Consider the following 19,224-nt stretch of genomic DNA (forward strand, 5'->3'; position numbering starts at 1 on the left):
TCTGAGCATCTCTTTATGAAGTTCAAAACAAGCCTGAAAGAGCCATGTTGGGGACCACTCCGAGCATGCATCGTCAAAGCTTGTAAGCCGTGAAGCTTCAAACAGTTTAAACCTCTATGAACTGGATCTAGCACAGCACACTAATTTTACATGTGTCCACTCTCTCTTGGATCCAAATGTGACCTCAAAGAATCAGGAGAGACCTTCTATATTCAAATCATCCAGGGTGTCTGCTCTACCTACCCATATCGTTCATCCTGTTGATTTCTTCAGGAGGCATATTGACTTCTGCGCTCTGGCCTTGGCCTTCGACAATCCTCAATTCTTCCATGGACAATCCAGAACAAGTCATGGACACGGACGAAAAGTTGCTCTAGAAAACCAGAAACAAGCGTGAAATGCCAAATGAAGACCACCTCCCTTTCTTCCTATGGATGTTTCTATGCCACTTCAGTGATACAACTTTGGGAGGTACTCCAGTAACAAGTTACCTTGTCAAAATACTCATTATCAAATGAGATCTTAGCTGTGCCGGATTGCCGAACGCCAGACCCGTAATCAGGAGCTTCTTCATCAGCTACCGGAAAAAGAGAAAGAGAGGAAGATACAGGATACGGCAGTTAGATGAATGAGGTCTCAAACAGCCTGACTCCAATCTTTAAAAGATAAAAATTCAGCTACTGGCCCAGACCATTCTGAAACAAACAACTGCACTCGGCTTCTTGGCAAGGCCTGGCTGCAACCCACCAGCTATAGCTTGGACTGCCACGCGCAAAAATCCACGCACTTCTCCCTTCTCACTGACGATGGCCACTTTGTGAATGAGGGGGACTGGATAGAGAAGATTGCTCAAGTATACAAATGCCCTGGAGGAAAAACGATAAAATCCAAACGTTAGACCACCGTTAATAAGACAAGAGTTACACAATTTTAATAGAGGTGGCACCTAGTTGTTGGGCTCAGCACCTCACACAGGATGGACCACTCAACAGTAGTGACTCATATATCACAATCAAAGATGCGTTGATCAAAGGTGAGCTTTAAAATGAAGCACGGCTAGACCCATCTTAACCTTTTAGCAAATCACCGACCATTTAACTCATCCAACAGACAACTATCAATTGCTTCCATGATATTAAACTTTAAAAAAAACGCATGAAGGCAATTACCGAACACATTTCAAGTTTTAGCTTTTCTCCCTTATGTATTCTGAACAGATTTGGAACATTTTTACAGGAAAGTTTTACTGGAAACCAGTTACTGATTTCTTTCATGACAATTTCAAAGTTGCTGCCTAGGTCTGGAAGTCATAGCCAACAATGTTTGAAGACCATATATTAAAATAAGGTATTGACTTCAAATTAGGTTTCCCACCGCCCAGCCCCACCCAATATTTTTATTAAGACTGTGGCCATACAGAGGTAGGGGCTTTATGTCACAAATGGTCGAACGGAAGCACATATGAACAATTAAACTAGGAAAAACATATACTGTGGATTAGAAATTTGGGGAAACTTCTCTATCGCTATGTTAGTTTATTCTGCCATTGCCCACACGCTTTGGGAATTTCCTGAAATGAAGAGAAGGTAAATGATGCAAAACACAGGCACAAATGGTTTGTATATTCTACAACAAAAGAATGTCAACAGAATGCAACACAAAAGGGGGGGAAAAAACCACTAGCAGTATCAACACAATGAATACACAAACAGAAATGGCTGCAGCTCAGGATTAAAACAAATCAACATCCTTTTTCCAGCCTGCTTTGTAAATTTATTTCAGTGGCAGCAAATTCTTTTAAGGCAGCAGCAGACTGAAAGAAAAGGGGAGTTTCTATCAGCCGAAAGACTGGTGAGATGAAGCAGCATCTCCACACAAAACCAAGGCAGACGAGAAATTAAAAGTTTAGCGTGGGGAAAAAAAGTGGGATCAAAAGACAACGACAAACAGAAATGGAGAGAATGTCTGTGACGGGTTGGGGGCATAATCTGTGCAGATTTGGAGGCAAACGCTGGGCCTTCCCCAGAAAATAAACATCAATTTCGCACGGACCAGCGTGCCAAGAGAATTGACTGCAAGGACTAGGACTTTTCCTCTGAGCTGCAAAGAGGTGGCCAATCTAGGATCCAAATGTGGGCACCTGCATGACCTACAAACTCTCCAGCTTAGCGCATGGGCTGGGAAGAAAAAAATAAAAGAGGAATTTATTGTTGCCTAGAGCAGCAAGCTGTCACAACCAGACGCGGGGCGCTCCAGCCGCAATCCCAAAACTCGCTGGTGTGAACACGTGTTCCAAGAGCGTAACGTGTATTCATGGCTTCTAGGAGGCCTGCAGGGTGATTTCCAAACAGTGGCCTTGTTTAGAGGAGAAGGACAGAATGACCAGGTTCCCCCGTCACGCTAAGCCGGGAACTTTTAGGAAGCCCCAGTTGTACCGCTAATGCAAATCCATAGTGATTGCTTTTCTCTTAACGTGATGCCTGAAGACAAACAAACCACATTAGGGATTAGTGCGTGAACAGATGGCTGTGTTCAGAGGGGATATGAAGTAAAGGTTAAGAAGTCTCAGCCACGGTTTAGCGTGGTATTTATATTGCCAGTCAGGGAATCTTGGTGCACATCAAAGTTTTGAGAGTGTCAGCTGGTATTCTGTATATATATGAGGAGATGGGACGAGAGACCCTACAGAAAAAAGAAAGCTCCCCTAAGGCATGGTTTGATCATGCATCTGGAAGCTCAAGCCAGGATTTAGATCCTGATTCACAGCTGCAAAGGAAAACTTGGCCGTGCCATCTTTAGGGCCAGTTTTTATTCTCATGCACCATGGAGAATCATTAGAACCCTGTGTGAAAACGGAACAAATCCGCAGATGGATTTCTCCCGTGGGGAACACGTGCTAATATTTTCAAGGTCTTGGTCAGCCATGGGGCATCGGAGGTGCTAGATTTTTGTTTTTACGGTTTATGATTTTACAGTTATTGGGTTTTATTGTTGTGAGTTGTGTTTATGATGGGCGGTCATAGAAATATTTAAAGTAAAGTAAAATAAAATAATTTAAAAAATAGAATAATTCACCATGGTTGATTCTCTTTTCTCTGTTAAAGCCCACGGCACACAGCAAGCTGCCACTGAGCTCCCCTCTACGCTGCAGTTTAGGAGGGGGCTAAAAGCTGAAGTCATGCAGGCTTTCGAATGTTTTATCGCAAGTCACTGTTTCAGCTTAGTGTGTTTTGTATTTCTTCTTGATGGATGCTTTCAGAATTTTTTTCACGGCGTTTTTGCAAACCTGCCTGAGGGGTCAAGGACGCGGGGGACTTGATTTTTTAAATCAGCCATATGGGGGAATAGAAGACACAAGAAGCCTATTTGCAGCTAACGGTGGCCTTTGCAAAGAGGCCAGGTAAGTCATTCTAGGATATTTCGCAGGCTAGGAACTAAGGGAGTCCCAGCCTACAGAAGGCCCAGGTGGGGGAAAGCGGGCCTGTGCTTTGCCTTGACCGCTTCCCAGGGGCAGGAACTACACGCAGCTCATGGGAAGAGTAAACCCCTGCTGGTCATTCTCACCGTTGACCTCACCAACCTTCCCACCAAAATGAACCAAGGGGACCGGTCGTAAAACGGGTCATGCCCATCACTGAAGAGGTCCGATCCCTCCTCGGTCCCAACGTCGGAGCCCGTGTCGTCCACAAAGGCCTCGTCGTCAAAATCCTCCATCTCGTCTTGCTGCTCATCCGCCAGCTCGGTGATATCCGAATCGGCCGTGGAGAGAGTGGGGGAGGGCGTGCGGTCAGCCAGGCGCTCATTCACACAGCCGTGGAAAATGGGGGAGCTAGACATATCGGTTAACGGAACACTTTGATTAACGTGGCAAGGGAGGAGGGAGAGAGAGAGAAAGGAATAGCTTCATTCGAAAAAGGGCTCTGTGGCTGGGCCCAGCTCACAGCCCACCAGAAGAACATCACAAGCCAAAGCCGGGGGGGCGGGGGGGGGCGGGGGGAGAGACGAAGCACAGGGCAGGCGGAAGGCAGGCCCTCCTGCGCAGAAGCACCGTTCTTTTCAGAGTGCTGCAAAAGGTCTATGGCGAGGGAGAGAACCGTTTCCTGCGCTGCCAGAGGAGCCCAATATTCTGCCTATTCTGCAAAAGGTGGTCGGCCGAAACAAAGGAGGCCTGTCGTTCTCAAATCCTTCCTCCTGAAATACAGAACTCCCTTCCTGTACAGGTAGTCCTCGCTTAACAACCATTCCTTTAGTGACAGTTCGGACTTACAACGGTGCTGAAACGACTTATGACCGGTCCTCATGCTTACAACTCTTGCAGCGTATCACAGTTTGGGCACTTGGCAACCGGTTCACATTTATGACCATCGTAGCGTCTCATGATCACACGATCGCCATTTTCTACCTTCCCAGCTACCTTCTGGCGTGCAAAACCAATGGGGAACCGCATGATTTGCTTAACGACCATGCGGTTTGCTTAATACCCACGGTGGTCCGTTTAACGGCTGCCACAAAAAAGGTCGTAAAATCGGGTCAGATTCACTTAATGACTGCTTTGCTCAGCGACCAAAATGCCGGTCCCGATTGTGGTCATTAAGCGAGGACTACCTGTAGTAAGCTAAAGTTTCAGGGAGAACTGTTCTTTCTTGGTGGGCTAGTTCACTACATGCAGGGAGATAATTCAGCAGGGTAGAAGTTGATCAGCCTCCCAAGGAATTCTCTCCCAACTGCAGCCAGTAACGGGACAAATCCAGATTTCCACCAAACTTCCTACAAAGTAAGTCATTCGGTTTTTAGGAAAACGGGGCCGTGCTGCAATTTATATCAACTTACCCCTCACCGAATCCCTTTTTTCCCTGGGAAAAAGGTTGTGCGTGGTTGCGATGCACAAGCCGCTACCAAGCAAAGGAAATGCACGCACGCACAAAGCAAAAAGAAAAAGAAAAAAGAAAAGCAAGCAAACAATTGGCGTCCTGCCACTGGGATGTTAAGTGGAATAAAGCCTCAATTCCCAGTGAAGAGTGGCAGAGCGTGGATCTTCTTCCCTCTCTGCTTCATAAGAGGCAGATCTTAGAAGCAAGAGTGGCCTAATTTGAACCCCTGGCTCTTTTCCGAAGAAGCGAAGCCTCAGAAGCCACATTTCCCAAGGAATGTCATCTGCGGTGTTTTCGCACCCAGGGAAATGTGACTGCTAAACTGAACTTCCATTCAGGGGGTGGGGTGGGGGGGTCAATTTTCAAGGAGAAATTTGCCAAGCGTTCCACTCGCTCTCAAGTTCTAAAAGAAGAGCATTCCTGAAGACCAGTCCCTCGCCATTAAACTTCAAATCCTGTCCCAAGCATGCATCTTCTCTTCCGGGGGGATATTACGGAACGACGCTGCCGCTTCAGAACCTCAATGCCGGAGATATTCCCGCGAGGGCCAACGGTCCTCTGTTCCGCAGGGGCTCCGATCGGAATTGGGTTCCGCCTACCTGCCAACCAGCTTGAACCAATGGAATCTGTCGTAGAAAGGGTCACTGCCGGTCAGGGTGCTCTCATTCTCTTCCTGGGCATCGGAGGCCATCTCTCCGGCTCGGTCGTACATTTCTCTCATCAGCTCCAATCTCTGCCTACAAAGCAGAAGATGGCCCAGAGGTCGACAGAGATCCTGGATCCATTTAAATTAGGCAAAGGGTTTTAAAGCCTCCTGTCTACCATCTCCGGTTTGGGTGGTGCCTGCATAAGCTGCACCCCCCACCCCAAAAAGGAACGTTATAGAGAAAAAAGGCTAGCAGTTCCTGTCAATCACCAAATGAAAGGCAACCGTCCTGTCTGAAAAGTAAATTATTTTAAAAATCAGCCTTTTCTGGTTAGGGAAGAAGCGTGATGCTTCCTACCCCCATTAGTGCATTAGCGTTGACTTATTCCCTTCATGCTACCCTATGTTTTGCTCATTAGCTTCAAGAATGCAACAGAAGACACTTGGTAAAGATCAAAACTCTGCCCGTATAAACGGTGGTGGTAAAAGGTATCCCCCCCCCTATACACACGTAAGCTGCATTCATCACCAAACCCCCGAGACGCCCCCCATATACATGAATTGCTGAATGCGCCCTTGTACGAAAACATTCACAGCAAGCTGAATCGACCCCGAGTGGAGACAGGGAGAAGACTCAGTCGGGACCCTGCGGCCCAGTAAGCCAGATTGTTCCTTTTCGCTGACCCTACCTCAGAGGCCGCAGGGCTAGCGGGCTGACCTAGCAGGAAGGGATAAACGATAATCTGGTCACACGGGTGGGTTCATCTGAAACATTACCACGTCACGCTGCAGTTTCCGCTGCATCTGCTTTTTTTTCTTTGTTTTGCCTTTGCTTTTCTGGGCCTTGCAATGTAGTGGCCGAAGGCACGTAAGACCCATTCCTGCTTCTGCTCATGGCTGCTCGGCAAAGCGTCAAAGCTTTGCCGGGGTCCAGTACAGACCGTATGAACGTGCGTAGGCATGCAGATAAAAGTATGTGGTATCTTCAGAGCGGTCTGGCTGCTTTAGGTGAGCCAGGTTCTGGCCGCGACGAAACCCTGCTTGTTTCTGAGTTTTTCTCTCTGTTTGTTTTGCTGCCATCTCTGGCCGGCACAGAGCTGCCTCTCCCTACCATTACGTTAATAGTCTGTATCTATCCCATGCAGCTTCAGGCCGTTGATGTACGTTGATGTAAATCCATATTTACATCTTTATCGCCCCAGCATGTGTTATTTCCCCCTTGTGATCTGAAGCTCAGCCTCACTAATAATAGTATTGTTATTAGTTCTGGGAGTTGAAGTCCACACGTCTTAAAGTGGCCAAGGCTGAGAAACACCGACCTAGATGCACGATGGGTCTCACTGTTGGCTTGACCTCCGCTGCATTTTTATGATACGCTGACACACTCCGTAAGAATCAGAACGAGTTTTACAGACGGAAAAGGCAAGTATTGCTCTGTTAAAGGTGCTGGAGAAAAGACTCAAACCCCAGGAAGGCTATGAACGGCAACCCCGTATCCAAAGCCATTCCTCGCCCACCTGAGTTTCTCCAGGGACCAGTAGTGAGTGGCACCGTTCTTCAGATCCTGCACTTCCACAGCCACCACCGTGCGAGGGAAGGGGCAATGGCCCCGGGGCTTCTCGGAGTCGGCGGGCAGCAGCTCCGGAGCTAACGGGGAGTAGAGCGTGTCGGTCAGCAGAACAAACTGGAACTGTACCTGGAGGGGAAGGAAGCGGAGCATCAGGACCAAAGCACGTCGACGGAGGGGCTGCATCCAACTAGGGCCACTAAAGGACAAAGGCTTTTTGTCCCCAGCTGGTGGAACTGAGCAATACGCTGCCCCCTGCAGGCGGGGGCTCTTTGAGGCCTTCAAGGTTGATAGCCACGGATGGACTTTGCAAACTGGCCTGAGCCCATCAAGTCTGATCTAAAAGCAACCGTGGCAACTTTAAGATGTATGGACTTCGACGCCCAGAATTCCCCAGCACCGGGGAATTCTGGGCGTCGAAGTCCACGCGTCTTAAAGTTGCCAGGTTGGAGAAGCGCTGATCTGAAGCCACCTGGACCCCGGCGTTCGTCACGTGCAGCCTTCCTGCTAGAAGAGCTCACCTTCTTTTTCAGCTCCACGCTAATGGCATTCCCTTCCTTCAGATAGACTGCGTTCCCCCACAGCTGGTCTCTTAAAGACGTAAACTGGTGAAGCTTCCATTTGCGGAAAGCCCACTGGGCGAGGTCGTACTCGTGCTGAGTCCAAGGCACTGTGGAAAAAAGACCCCGAATCCCAAATGAGGGCTAGGACGAAAGACGGGGGCGGCGCCAGCGCTCGCGCCTTACGAGCGCAGTAGCGCCAGCAGTGGTACGAATAATTTCAAAATCCCACACTTCATGCCTAATTGGACAAGTCGGCCCCACGTGCGGCAGGAAAGGAAACCAGTGGAACAGAGTGGAAGGAGGGGGTAAAATTAAAGGAACAGCTGGAACTCCGCCAGTCCAGCTCCCCCTCTGTTCCCTGTTGGAGAAACAGCTTCTCCTGCCGGAGTTGCTGCCCAGCCCAGCCCAGCCCAGCCCAGCCCAGCCCAGCCCACCTTCAACATCTCCCAGAACTCACCCTCCTCTTCCTCCTCCTCCTCCTCCTCCTCCGTGGTCTCAGCAGCCAAAGACCGGGTTTCAACCTGTTTCTGCAAAGCCTGAAGTTTACTTTCATAGTCCTAGAGGGGAAAAAGAAGATGCCGTGTAGGAGAAGACCACAGAAAAGTGGGGGGGGGGAGGGGAGGGGAAGAGGGAGGGGAGGAGCACAGAGGGAGGACACGTGTCATACACCGGGGAGGAGAATGGGAGAGACAGACCTAGCTGGAGAACAGGCAGGGGACACACGGCTGCACCTCCGAGAGATTAGCTGCTTTTTACAGATTCAGGCTTTGGAGTGTGGGGCATAGCGACACTCCGGGGGAGAAATCAGGCCTGCAGGCTTCTCTTGGAAGATCTGGAGCCTTTCTTCTCCAGGGCAGCAAGCTAGGAGGCTGGGGAATACGACACTGCTTTTAAGGAAGCCAACTTCCTTTGGCCTGAGCGAGGGGCGTGCCGTTCAGGAAGGCTAACGGGCGCTTGAGCAGCACAGCTCTTCCTTCTGCCCCTGGCTGCACGCTGAAAAAAATGAACCCTTTTCACAGTGCTCAAGACTGATGGACGCCGTTATCCAGGGCATGCGGTGAGATGGACGCGAATCCCGCGGACAAACCACACCAGTATTTGGGTGGGAAGGGAGAGAGGGTTCGCTCTGGACCCTTTGGCTGGGCAGGGCGTACAAGGCCCCAGCTCAAACCGGGCAGCTTCCGTTTCAAAAGAGCAAGATTCTCGGCCGCAGAGCCCGACCGTCGCCACTCCAGTTGCTAATCAGCCTTCAAGCTCTCAAGCGAGCCTTTTCCCAGAGGACTTCACGGCCGAGATGGGGGCCTTGCACACACAGCATGGCTCTGATGAGGGCTGACTGCCCACCGTGTCTTGGAGAAGCCACGATGGGACTGGGATGAAGCTGAACACAAAGGTGGTGTTCCAGAGCAGGACTGCATGATACCGCTGCCACTCAAGCGACACAGTAATGGAGAGATGGCTGGATCACTGGAGCAGCTTTAGATCAGCCACTTCTCTCATGGATGTATGGCTGAGGGCGCCATAGCTATACACAGAAGCTAAACGCTGCATTTGACAAACTGTAATAATTATTTCTAGTCGGGGATGGATTCAAACTACTCAGACAGTCCTAGTTATTACTGTGTTTCAGTGTCTAAAAGGAATTCTTAGCTGCTGTTGTCAAGATATTTTTCTCCAGGCATCGGGTGCAGCTTAATCCAGCTTTCTCCACCCTGCCACTCTCCCGGTGTATAGTAATGCAACTTCCCTCAACCCAAGATTTCATGGTTTTTTCCAACCAGCCCATCTGGAAGACACCGAGTCGGGGAAGAGTGGCATTTTTTCCCCTGGACAGAATAACATCGGAGGAATACGTGAAAATTAATTCCGGTGGGTTTTTCAGGAGAGGAAGATGGAATCAGAGCCTACAATGTCACCCACAAGATCTTTTTAAAAAGTCCACATCGCTTTATCATCCTAGTCTTACATTTGCAACACACACACACAGACAGACACACAACTCCCCAAACAAGCTTCCTGATCTCTGGATGTTTTGCTATGTTCTCAGCACAGCTACAATTTCAGGGGATCAAGAAAATCAGCCGTTAGCCATGATCAGATCTGAAGACCTATATGCAGAGATATTTGAGTGTATCTCTCCCCCTTGGGGGAGGGGGGCAGAAATTGGTCAAAGGTATTAAAAACCATATGGTGAAAGGGGAGGGGCCAAGAAAGAGAAGGTGGTGATACCCACAAAAAGGCAGCATTTGATCAATGAAAAGGATCGATTTGTTTCCCGTCAACGTTCAACAGTTAAGCTAGCAAGTCACCTGGCTTCTCCAGAGCAACGGAAGATTCAGTATAGGCCAGGGACTCCACAGTTAAGAGTAAGGGGTCAATTCATCAATATATTTTAAGATTATTTCAAAGCGCAGAAATTGCAAATGGAGCTGAAGGGTTGAAATGGATAAGCGGTTGGACGGGGAGCATCCTAGGCTCAATACTTTGGGGATGGATCCAATTCTTTTAGACCACCCTTGACAAGTAGATTCCGAGGATACGAAAAGCAGCAGCGATCCAGAATTTTATCACCTCAGTCTGCTGAGTCTTTGCAATGTCTCCAGCCTTCTGCAATTCATTTGTGGATCAGTAAGAACAACACCTCTTCCTGGGGTGGGGGGGAGTATGCAAGAACCGCCCACCCTTTTCCTACAGAGGGACTGCATATGAGAGGCAAAAAGAAGAATCTGAAAAGGATCCCACTGGATCCTGAACCCTATGCCCTTCAGACAACAGGCATTAGGAACAGCTGGAACAGAGCCTGATGGATCCAACAGGGCCTTTTTGCAGATGGCTATACCATAATTCCTGTTCCAAAACAGCAAATTTGGTTATATTAATTCTGCATTATGTGAAGGAATTCCATTTGTCCCTTTCTTTCAACAGATTCTCTAAGTTCTAGTGTTAAGGGAAGAAGGGGAAGTGAGAGAACTAACCATGTTCTCCACACTATTCAATTTTAAGAAGAAAAAAAAAAAACCCAGCCCCTTGGGTTTCCAAAAAGCTGGCATTTTACTTCTCAACCAAAACAACATGACAGACTTAAGAAGAATATTTTGTAGTTTATTGAAATTGTTAAAAAGCATGAGCAATTCTGCTTTTCACAAAATGCAGGCTTGCTTTAAAAAAAACACCAAAATAATCAAAACCACTTAAAAACAACAGATGGACAGATTTTTCAGATTCCATCACTTCACTGGAAGAAACAAGTCCTCCTTTACAGTAATTGTGAATAGGTTCACACCCAGAAGCTTCTGAAATTATTTCAAAGGCAACCTAACTAAAGCATTAAAATATATATTTCTATATATCTATATTGCTTAACAATCAAGGAGAAGGCGCAGAATGGACCGAGGAATCTGACTGAATCTATTTTGAGGAACACAAATATTTTCCTTACAAACTTGGACAGATTCCTTGATTAAGGCCAGTTAAGATGATGATGGTGATGATGATAGAAAGAATGAAAAGAGAAATTAAAAAGCAGGCCTAGCTTCCTTTGTGGTATGCTGGCCAACCCAACCCACCCATTAGTAAGGCCATCTCAAAAATGCTTGCCATTCAACCCTCATTTCAGAAATCACAGAATGACATTGTTAAAATAGAGAAGAAAGGGGATGAACTACAATCCTGCGGCTGTTGGAGGAGAAAAGATCTCAGGAAATTTAAAGGGATTTATTTATGAGCAGGCACTGCGATGCAAAGGAGGGGAATCAGGGATGGATGGCCTTCCACCCCCACCCCTCCACTGACTTTTAAAACAGCTTCAGGAGCAAATCATCAACAACACAACGACAACATTTGCAGTGAGCTGAGCAGGGTGATGATACTCACACCTCTGGTGGATCTGCTCAAATAATCCCCTCAGAGGAGCATACCTTGAAAAGGAGGCAGGGGATGGAGTGGGACAAAGAAAACTGAAATAAAATAAAACAGCAGCACAGTAAAGGATCAAGGATCCCCGGCGCCTCCCACCACCAATATTTCACTAGCAATCTCAGCTTCCTGGGTTGATGTTCAAGCCAAGAGACAAACTCTCCTCCCAATTCTCTTTAACAAGTATGAATAGCATTTCACATAAAATTGGAGAGGAGAGAGACAAGTATGCTTGCTCTAAAAAAAAAAAAAAAATCCTCTTGTACAGGTAGTCCTCACTTAACGACCACAATTGGGACATGAATCTTGGTTGCTAAGTGAAGCAGTCATTAAGCGAATCTGACCTGATTTTACAGCCCTTATTTTTTTGCAGCTGTCATTAAGCGAATCACTGCAGGTGTTAAGTGAACCACATGGTTGTTAAGCAAATCACAGTGTAACCCATTGATTTTCTTGCCAGAAGCCAGGCAGGAAGGTCAAAAATGGCAATCACAGGACCTCAGGATACTGTGATGGTCATAAATGCGAACCAGTTACCAAGCACCCAAACTGTGATCACATGACATGGGGACATTGAGACGGTCACAAGCAGACCGTCAATTTTTACAGCACCGTCGTAAGTCCAAACCATCACTAAATGAACGGTTGTTAAGTGAGGACTACCTGAATTCTTTCCTCACTCGCTTAACATGTAAGCATTGGACTCAGCCATTGTTCCACCCCCCTTTCTCTGCTGAAACCTGATTCTACAATGAGAGAGTTCCTGTTTTTCACAGGCCTAAAACTCTTTGCTCCACTTATGTGGAACGAATTCTTCTTCTGACTATGAAACAGGGCAGAAAAATATTTCCCTCCCCACAAAAACGGACTGCTAAAAGGTTTAGCTCCAGACAGGCTTAAAAAAATCAAACGTACTTCTTAATGTACGTGTCCTTTTTTAAAGGGGAAAATTTTACCCAGCAGGAGAACGGTGTTCCAAGTTAATGCTTTTTGCATGCTGGACTTTCCTCACTGGAAACTCAACCAAAATGCTTGTTTTTGCAGACAAACATACTTGGCAATTTGCAGAGCTGCTGTCGCCCCTAGATTAGATTGGCAAATGGGAAGGTGTCCCATCGACAGCATCTGATGGGAGGGCATCCTTAGCAAAGGGCTGAAACAGCACAGCGTCTGTTTCGTAAGCAGCTCTATGGGGGGGGGGCGTCACTGCAGAGCGCCTCAAGAAGGGCCTGCCTGCTCAAGTATTAACTGCATGAACATCATAACCTGCCCGTGGGTCACCCCAGTGGGGGTCTAGAAGAAACAACGGGGGCCACGCGGCCGATACAAAAAGCCTCCCACGTTCTTCTGGAGATCGGGCTCCTTCCACGTAGCACGTGTCCCTCCCCTTCCCATTAAACCCCAAAGCAGCCAAATCTTCTGCTCTCCAGTGTTTTACGATATGCCCCCCATCACACAAACGAGAACTCAGAGGGGTTGGTTGCCCCGTCTTAGTCCTCTGCCCCGATCCACAAGCTTCATGGGTGACTTCCACCGCACGGATTATCAAAGCGAAAAATCCAGCGGGTGTAGGGATACAGTCCACAGTTCAAAGGTCAGGCTCAAGAGGAAAGCTCTGCAGGCTGCTGTCAAGGCCAAGCAGGCTGGCCTCGTTGATTGTCCAAAGAGCAACACAAGTGTGGGTTAAAACGCCCCTACAGAGATTCCCATTTGTGCTGTTTTTTCCCCGAAAAAAAAAAGACGATACGCTGGCAAGTCCCAAACTTACACAGTGGCCTTCTCTCAGGGATCTCCACAATAAAAAAAAAACACCATTCCCAAATGTTTCACAGGCAGTAACAGATAGGGAGAAAAGGGGCGGTCTCGTGCTTTGCGTGCAGACCGCTGCCTGCGCACGTCCTCTTTCGAAGCCCTAGGCCAACTGCCGCAAGGCACTCCCCACGCCGCCCCGTCCCACCCTTTCGAGATGGACCCAGCTCTCCCTCTTCGACCCTCGGGGGAGTCAAACGGTGGTTTCTCGGCTGGCTTTGAGGTTCGGGGCAGAGAACTGCCGCCTCATGCGCGGAGGGGTCGCAAACTGGTTGCAGGGGCTTGGCCGATCTGCCGGCCGCGTTCGACCGCCGGCCGCACCGTTCTCGGAGGGCGCGCCAGGGCCGCCACGAGCGCAGTAAGACTGCCAGTGCTGGTGCACGTGGCGCCTCTGCTGGAACGCCTGCAGGTCTTGGGGCTGGCTTGCCCCCGGGCAGGGCGGGGGCTCGGAGGGGTCCGACACCTGGCGCCGGAAGCCCCTCTGCTGGCCGTTGAGGGAATGGCTCCTCCAGCGTGTGGGGGCGGAGGGGTGCGTCTGCAGGTGGCTGGGCTGCTGCGCGGGCTGCGTGTTCAAGGGCTGCCTCTTGATCTGGATCTGGTCGGGCGCCTTCTGTGGCCCAGGCCCGCCCCAAAGTGGAGGAGCGTCCTTGGGGAGCGCTGCAGCCTTAGCAGGCGGGGCCTGGGGCTCCGTGGGCCCCTCTGCCTCCTTCTCCCCCTCCTTGGGGATCCTCACTTCTATGACCTCGTCCTCGGTGATGATGATGTGCGTGCCCGGGCTCCAGGAGTTCCGGTGCGTCGGGTTGCTTTTGAAGGGAAACCGGGGCTTCCGGTTCTCAGGAGGGATGAAGCGGTGCGGCGTGTTCTGCCGGCGGAGCTGCTTCGTGATCTCCTGCTGCTGCAGATTCTTGAACCGGATTTGTTCTTGCCTCATCCAGCGCATCCGCCCGCGCCTGAAGGCGGGGTCTTCCTCCATTAATTGGGAAACCCGGTCGTCTTTTCCAGAGTCACATCTCCTGCCGTCGTTTACGTCCCCTTCGGCATCGGCCAGACCGGCGGCCTCCTTCGGTTTCAGGGCAGCTGCAGCAGGCAGCCCTCTTGGTTCCTGGGAGCTCATCAGCGGCAGGACCTTTTCCATTTTGAGCATCTTGTTCCTGAGGACCTTGATCTCTTCATCCTTCATGTTGTTTTGCTTCTTCACCTCTTGCAGGATATCTTCAAGCTTGTCGATGTGGACCTTGAGGTCGTCCACGTCAGCAACGCCCTTCCCGCTGAGCAGGATGTCCTCGATCTTCTCGTCGCCCACCCCCACGGTGTCCCAGACATCCCGGGCCACAGCTCGCCACGAGTCGCGCTCGTTGGGGTCCTTCTTCCCATACATGGAGCACAGTTCCTTCATCTTCACGATCGCCAGGGCCTCAATCTCCTGCCGCGTGTGCCGGAAATCGTTGAGAGCTACCTCGTAGCAGATCTCCTTTACGGCCTGGATCTTCAGATCCGAAACGGTAACCCACCTGGAGTCTTTGCTAAGGCGTCGGCGTTGAGGGATCTGATACATTTTTATGGGCTCTCGTTTCTTTCCGCTGCTGGGGAGGCCACATTTTTTAACAATGCTTTGTAGCTTGCTGGGGGGCAGCTTCTCTCTCAGGGAAGTAATCAGCCGCCAGCTCTCCTCACAAGACCGCTTGTCCGAGTCATCCCCACTATCAGAGTCTGCATCCTTTGGAAAACAAAAACAATCGAGAAGTGGCCCCAAAATAACTAAAATTAAAATTGGAGAAAAGAAGGAAAATTCTGAGCAAGAAAAAGAAAGGACAACTGAAAATTATGAAAATGATCTGGGGAAGAAACAAAAGGAACAAATGATGTGAAAATCTATCTGCATTCTTAAACTATCCCTAACAGTCTTCAGTAGATTCCTTTAATTCCAGCCACATCTAAATTTCGTGATACTTTAATTCTCATCCAAGGATATTCCAAGACTTTCCAAAATCCAATCCATATTAGAAGAGCCAACACCAAGTACCTGTAGAAAGGTGGACGTAACACTTCATTCATGCTAACGATGTGCAAAACCGGTCAAACATTTTTTGCCTGGTTACAGCTGCCAAGTTATTTCATTAGGGGGGGAAAAAAATCTTCTCTCCGCAGGGAGTGATACCCGACAGTCATCGCAGAATGATCAGACGAGCAGCCAAGGTTAGGTTGAGTTAACACTGGTTAGTAAATGCCGTACATGTGGTGCAGGAACACTCAGGTTGACAGTCCACTCAACTAGAAAAGCAGCCGAAAAGGAGTTAGAGAGTAAGAGAGAGACACGTTCAGGAGCAGCCACTACTGCCAAGGTTAGAAGTAGTGCGAACAGTGGTTAAAACGTGGAACGGAGAAGACCCAAGTTGAAGTCCACCCTCAACCATGGAAACTCCCTGGGTGACCTTGGGCCAGTCCCCCTCTCTCAACCCAATCTATCTCACAGGGTTGGAAGAAGGAATGCTACACATGCCACCTTTTGCTCCTGGAGAAAAGGTGGGCTATAAATGACAGACAAACAAACAGCGTAAACGCCACCACAAAAATATTTCGGGCTCCAAGGAGGAACTGCCACGAGCCATCAAAAAGGCTAGCCGTATTGCTTCAAAGGGTCTCCCATTTGCCAGTGATTCTTGGTTCAAAGGTAGAGATGCCTTTAAGTTACTGTAAGCAATCCTAAAGATGCCCAAGACTTTTGAAAAATGGAATCTCGTCAAGGTTTTCTACTTCAGGGCCTTCAGCCACCTTCCTGCCTCTCATTGTCATGCCTCTGACAAGCTAATTAACCGACCCGTAAGTTATGTCTGACAGCTGCAAATGTCATCCCTTCTCTTCGCTGCAAAGCGAAATGCTTCTATATTAATAAAATTGGTGAGAGTTAAGAAAACCATTGCAAACAAGCTTTCAATGAACTTTCCCCCGAGGTGCCAAGAGTTGCGGTTTTAAGGATTTTTTCTTTTCAGGGTAATACAGTGGCAAGTCTTCAAGATTTGCTCGGGTTAGCTCACCCTATGCTGGTGGTTTCCAGATATTTTTAATCAAGTCGCCCAATTATTCTGGCCTAAGCAGATCTTTGATGTCCAATGCACGTTGAGGGTGCTAGCCGGAGACACTCAAGGGTGAGGATTATCTTCCCCAAAGTCTCAGAGCCCACAGTATTTCTCCTGTATTTCTGATTGACCCGTGGGTTGACTCACAGGCCTGCCAAAACAAAACTGCCCTTTACAACCTCCCCAGGTAAGCCAAGGCTGGCCTTTAAAAAAGCTGCATAGAGAAAAAAGCAGAATCCGGGTGTGCTGCAGTGGAAATGGAAGCTAAGACCAAGAACGTCACTGCTGTGTTCGAGGATGTGTCCAGAAAGGGGAAGGGGGCACCGAATATCAGCAGACCTACCTCCCACTTAGCCTTCTTTTGGCAAGATTAATGTGAGTGTGCTTGCATGTGCTTGTGTGTGTGCGTAGCAGTTAAGATAATCGTAAGAAGCCAACTCAGCAAAAGGGAACTGCGTAGAGAAGGCCTTATTCCTACTCCCAATTGTTGAGGAACAGCTTCAGCCTAACAGCATCCAGAAAGTCCACAGACCTCTCAAGAAACCAGAGAGGCACCCAATCCAGCCAACCGAGTTGTCCTTTAAAAGTCAGATGTTTTTGCATTCAATTTTTTTTCTAAAGGATGCCTTCCGTTTTGCTGTTTTCGTTGGCCGAGAACCTACTGCAAGAAGACTTTGAGTTTCTTATTCTCGTTAATGACCTGGGCGAGGCCTTCAGGAGAGGGAGTGACCTGTTGCTGTTCTTAGGCAGGCGTTATTCTTGCCCAAGCCAGTCCCTCATTGCTTGCACTGACCCTAGTTCAAGGGAAGCCCAAGGACAGAGGATGCAGGACCTGCTTGGGATGTCCTCAGGACCTCACCTCTCCTAAAGGCTCTGGAGATGGTTCTGTGACTTTCGTGGAAGGTGGCAGGAGCACTGGAAGCTCCTGAGCAGAGACCCTAAATGCCCCCCTTGGTCTCTTGCAGGATAACCCTGGCTTAAAAGAGGAGGGGTTAATGGAGTTAAACCCACTCCGTAGGACGCAACTCGACCTGAGTAATGCTGAATCTCTAGAATAGCCACTGTATCTCATTCTCTGTCCCATCAAGCCCAAATCTGGAGCATTACTCTGGATTGCCCCTCTGGTCCCTGTTTGATCTTCCCTCTTCAGCATCTTCAGCTTCCCTCTAGCTGATGACCTCGCTTCTGGGGATCTTCTCTGTTGAAGGAGAGAGGAGGAGGCCTGGCCCCCCACAGTCAACTACTGTGAGCCACTTGTGAATCAACCGGAAAATTCAGTGGGTAACTGATCCGCTGCATGTGAGCCCATGTGAATTTGGACATTAGTTCTGAAACAGTGTTTTGAGCCCAATTCACAGGGCTGACTTTGGCCTTTGAGACTGTACATGGCCAGAACGATGGCCAACCATGTCACAAGCCATTTTCACACCCAAGAAGTCCTTCGAGATTGAAGAGACATCAACTAAGGCAAGAATCAGTTTTTCAGGACTTGAATAAACTTTGACTGGTGCAAGAGCCTTTTCGGTTGTGGCTCCAGAGCTTCAGCTCTGAAAGGTCCTTCAATGCTAACACCTTTTTTTTTAGTATTCTACCAGGCACCTGAGATTTCATTTGAGTTGTATTTTTATTGGCTCGGACTCTCTACGACTGACCCACTTACCTAAGAAAGTACCCCCACCAACTATTCCCTATACCATATTGCACAGTATTCCCAAAGGTCCCAGACTTCCAGAAACTGATGCCTGGGAGGCACTGAGTACTGCTGAAAGAAAGGAGAGGCAGGAGAACTCCTCCATTACCATGAGCTGCATTCCATTCATGGAAAGAAAGTTAGGAATTAAATTCTTTCATTGAGGTACTTCAACACTACTACATATACATTAAAAAAACCTGTTTTGTTAAAAATAAATAGCTATGGACACGTTTTTGTTAAAAGGATGGTATAGAAATATAGTATAGCCTCAGCAGCTGCCTTCTTTTATGGGGTCCATGTTTTTCAAACATGCCAATAGGACAACTAGATTCTTACTGAGCAATCAAAGTGGGGAAAAAAAGGGGGTGGGGGAGAACCATTTTTTCACAGATCAGGAAGCTGAAAGGTAAAAACTTCTTTTATAGCAACCTTCTCCCCACCTGGCTTGTTCGAGGCGAGATATTTTTGTGCTGTCAGCTACATGAATGCTTAATTTGCCAGCACCAGAATCTCATTTTTTTGTGTTACCGCCCCCCGCCCCCCGGCACGTGCATCAACATTTCTCTTGCTGAGGATTCAGACTCCATGCAGGGCAGGGCAAAGGCAGAAAGATTAATGCATGCATCATTCTGGAGATTGTGTTGGAGAAAACCTGGCAGACCAATGAATCCCGCTTCTTCTCTGCAGGCAGAGTTAGTACTTGGTGACTCTTCAAGACAAACCCAGGCAAATCCCCATAGTCACTGGGAGTGGCAAGATAATTTCAGAGCCGTCTGGAATGGGGCACGAGGTCCAGAGAAACAACAGCTCAACACATGAGCCGCCTTCCTTCTGTCTGCCGAAGAACCTTAACTCGGTGTTGACTGAGAGGTTCCAACACATCGTGTGCCTCAGGCATAGCCAATGTAAAACCAAAATAGCACGCTAATGGGCAAACGACAGCTAGCTCTGGGAATAGGCAGAGAATCTCTCTTAAACTTGGCCTGGGTACAACAGGGACACTTACCAGCCTCTGCTGCTCCAGTAAGAGATCTGCTTCTTCCTTCTCCTTCTTATACAGAATCTCCATCTCTTGAAGTCTGC

The 19,224-nt window shown here is 48.5% G+C and overlaps 2 protein-coding genes across 6 annotated transcripts in view; one reads left to right on the forward strand and one right to left on the reverse strand.

The window, feature by feature from the left end:
- The window catches only part of LZIC (leucine zipper and CTNNBIP1 domain containing), a 382,321-nt gene that overhangs the window by 251,146 nt on the left and 111,951 nt on the right, over positions 1-19,224 (forward strand). The gene's annotated exons all lie outside the window — the stretch shown is intronic.
- The window catches only part of KIF1B (kinesin family member 1B), an 82,769-nt gene that overhangs the window by 15,545 nt on the left and 48,000 nt on the right, over positions 1-19,224 (reverse strand). For 2 of the 5 annotated variants that reach the window (XM_063317365.1, XM_063317364.1), the window contains 9 exons: positions 19,148-19,220; positions 8,105-8,204; positions 7,606-7,754; positions 7,035-7,213; positions 5,471-5,608; positions 3,581-3,829; positions 748-866; positions 492-577; positions 244-373 (listed from right to left, as the gene is read on the reverse strand). In XM_063317365.1, the coding sequence (XP_063173435.1) occupies positions 244-373; positions 492-577; positions 748-866; positions 3,581-3,829; positions 5,471-5,608; positions 7,035-7,213; positions 7,606-7,754; positions 8,105-8,204; positions 19,148-19,220 (1,223 nt within the window). Of the gene's footprint in view, positions 1-243; positions 374-491; positions 578-747; positions 867-3,580; positions 3,854-5,470; positions 5,609-7,034; positions 7,214-7,605; positions 7,755-8,104; positions 8,205-13,473; positions 15,089-19,147; positions 19,221-19,224 lie in introns of those variants that run through there. The other 3 variants (XM_063317363.1, XM_063317366.1, XM_063317367.1) reach the window with 3 other exon arrangements.

The sequence above is a fragment of the Candoia aspera genome, chromosome 18 (genome assembly GCF_035149785.1).
Source record: "Candoia aspera isolate rCanAsp1 chromosome 18, rCanAsp1.hap2, whole genome shotgun sequence".
NCBI classification, from domain to species: Eukaryota; Metazoa; Chordata; class Lepidosauria; order Squamata; family Boidae; genus Candoia; species Candoia aspera.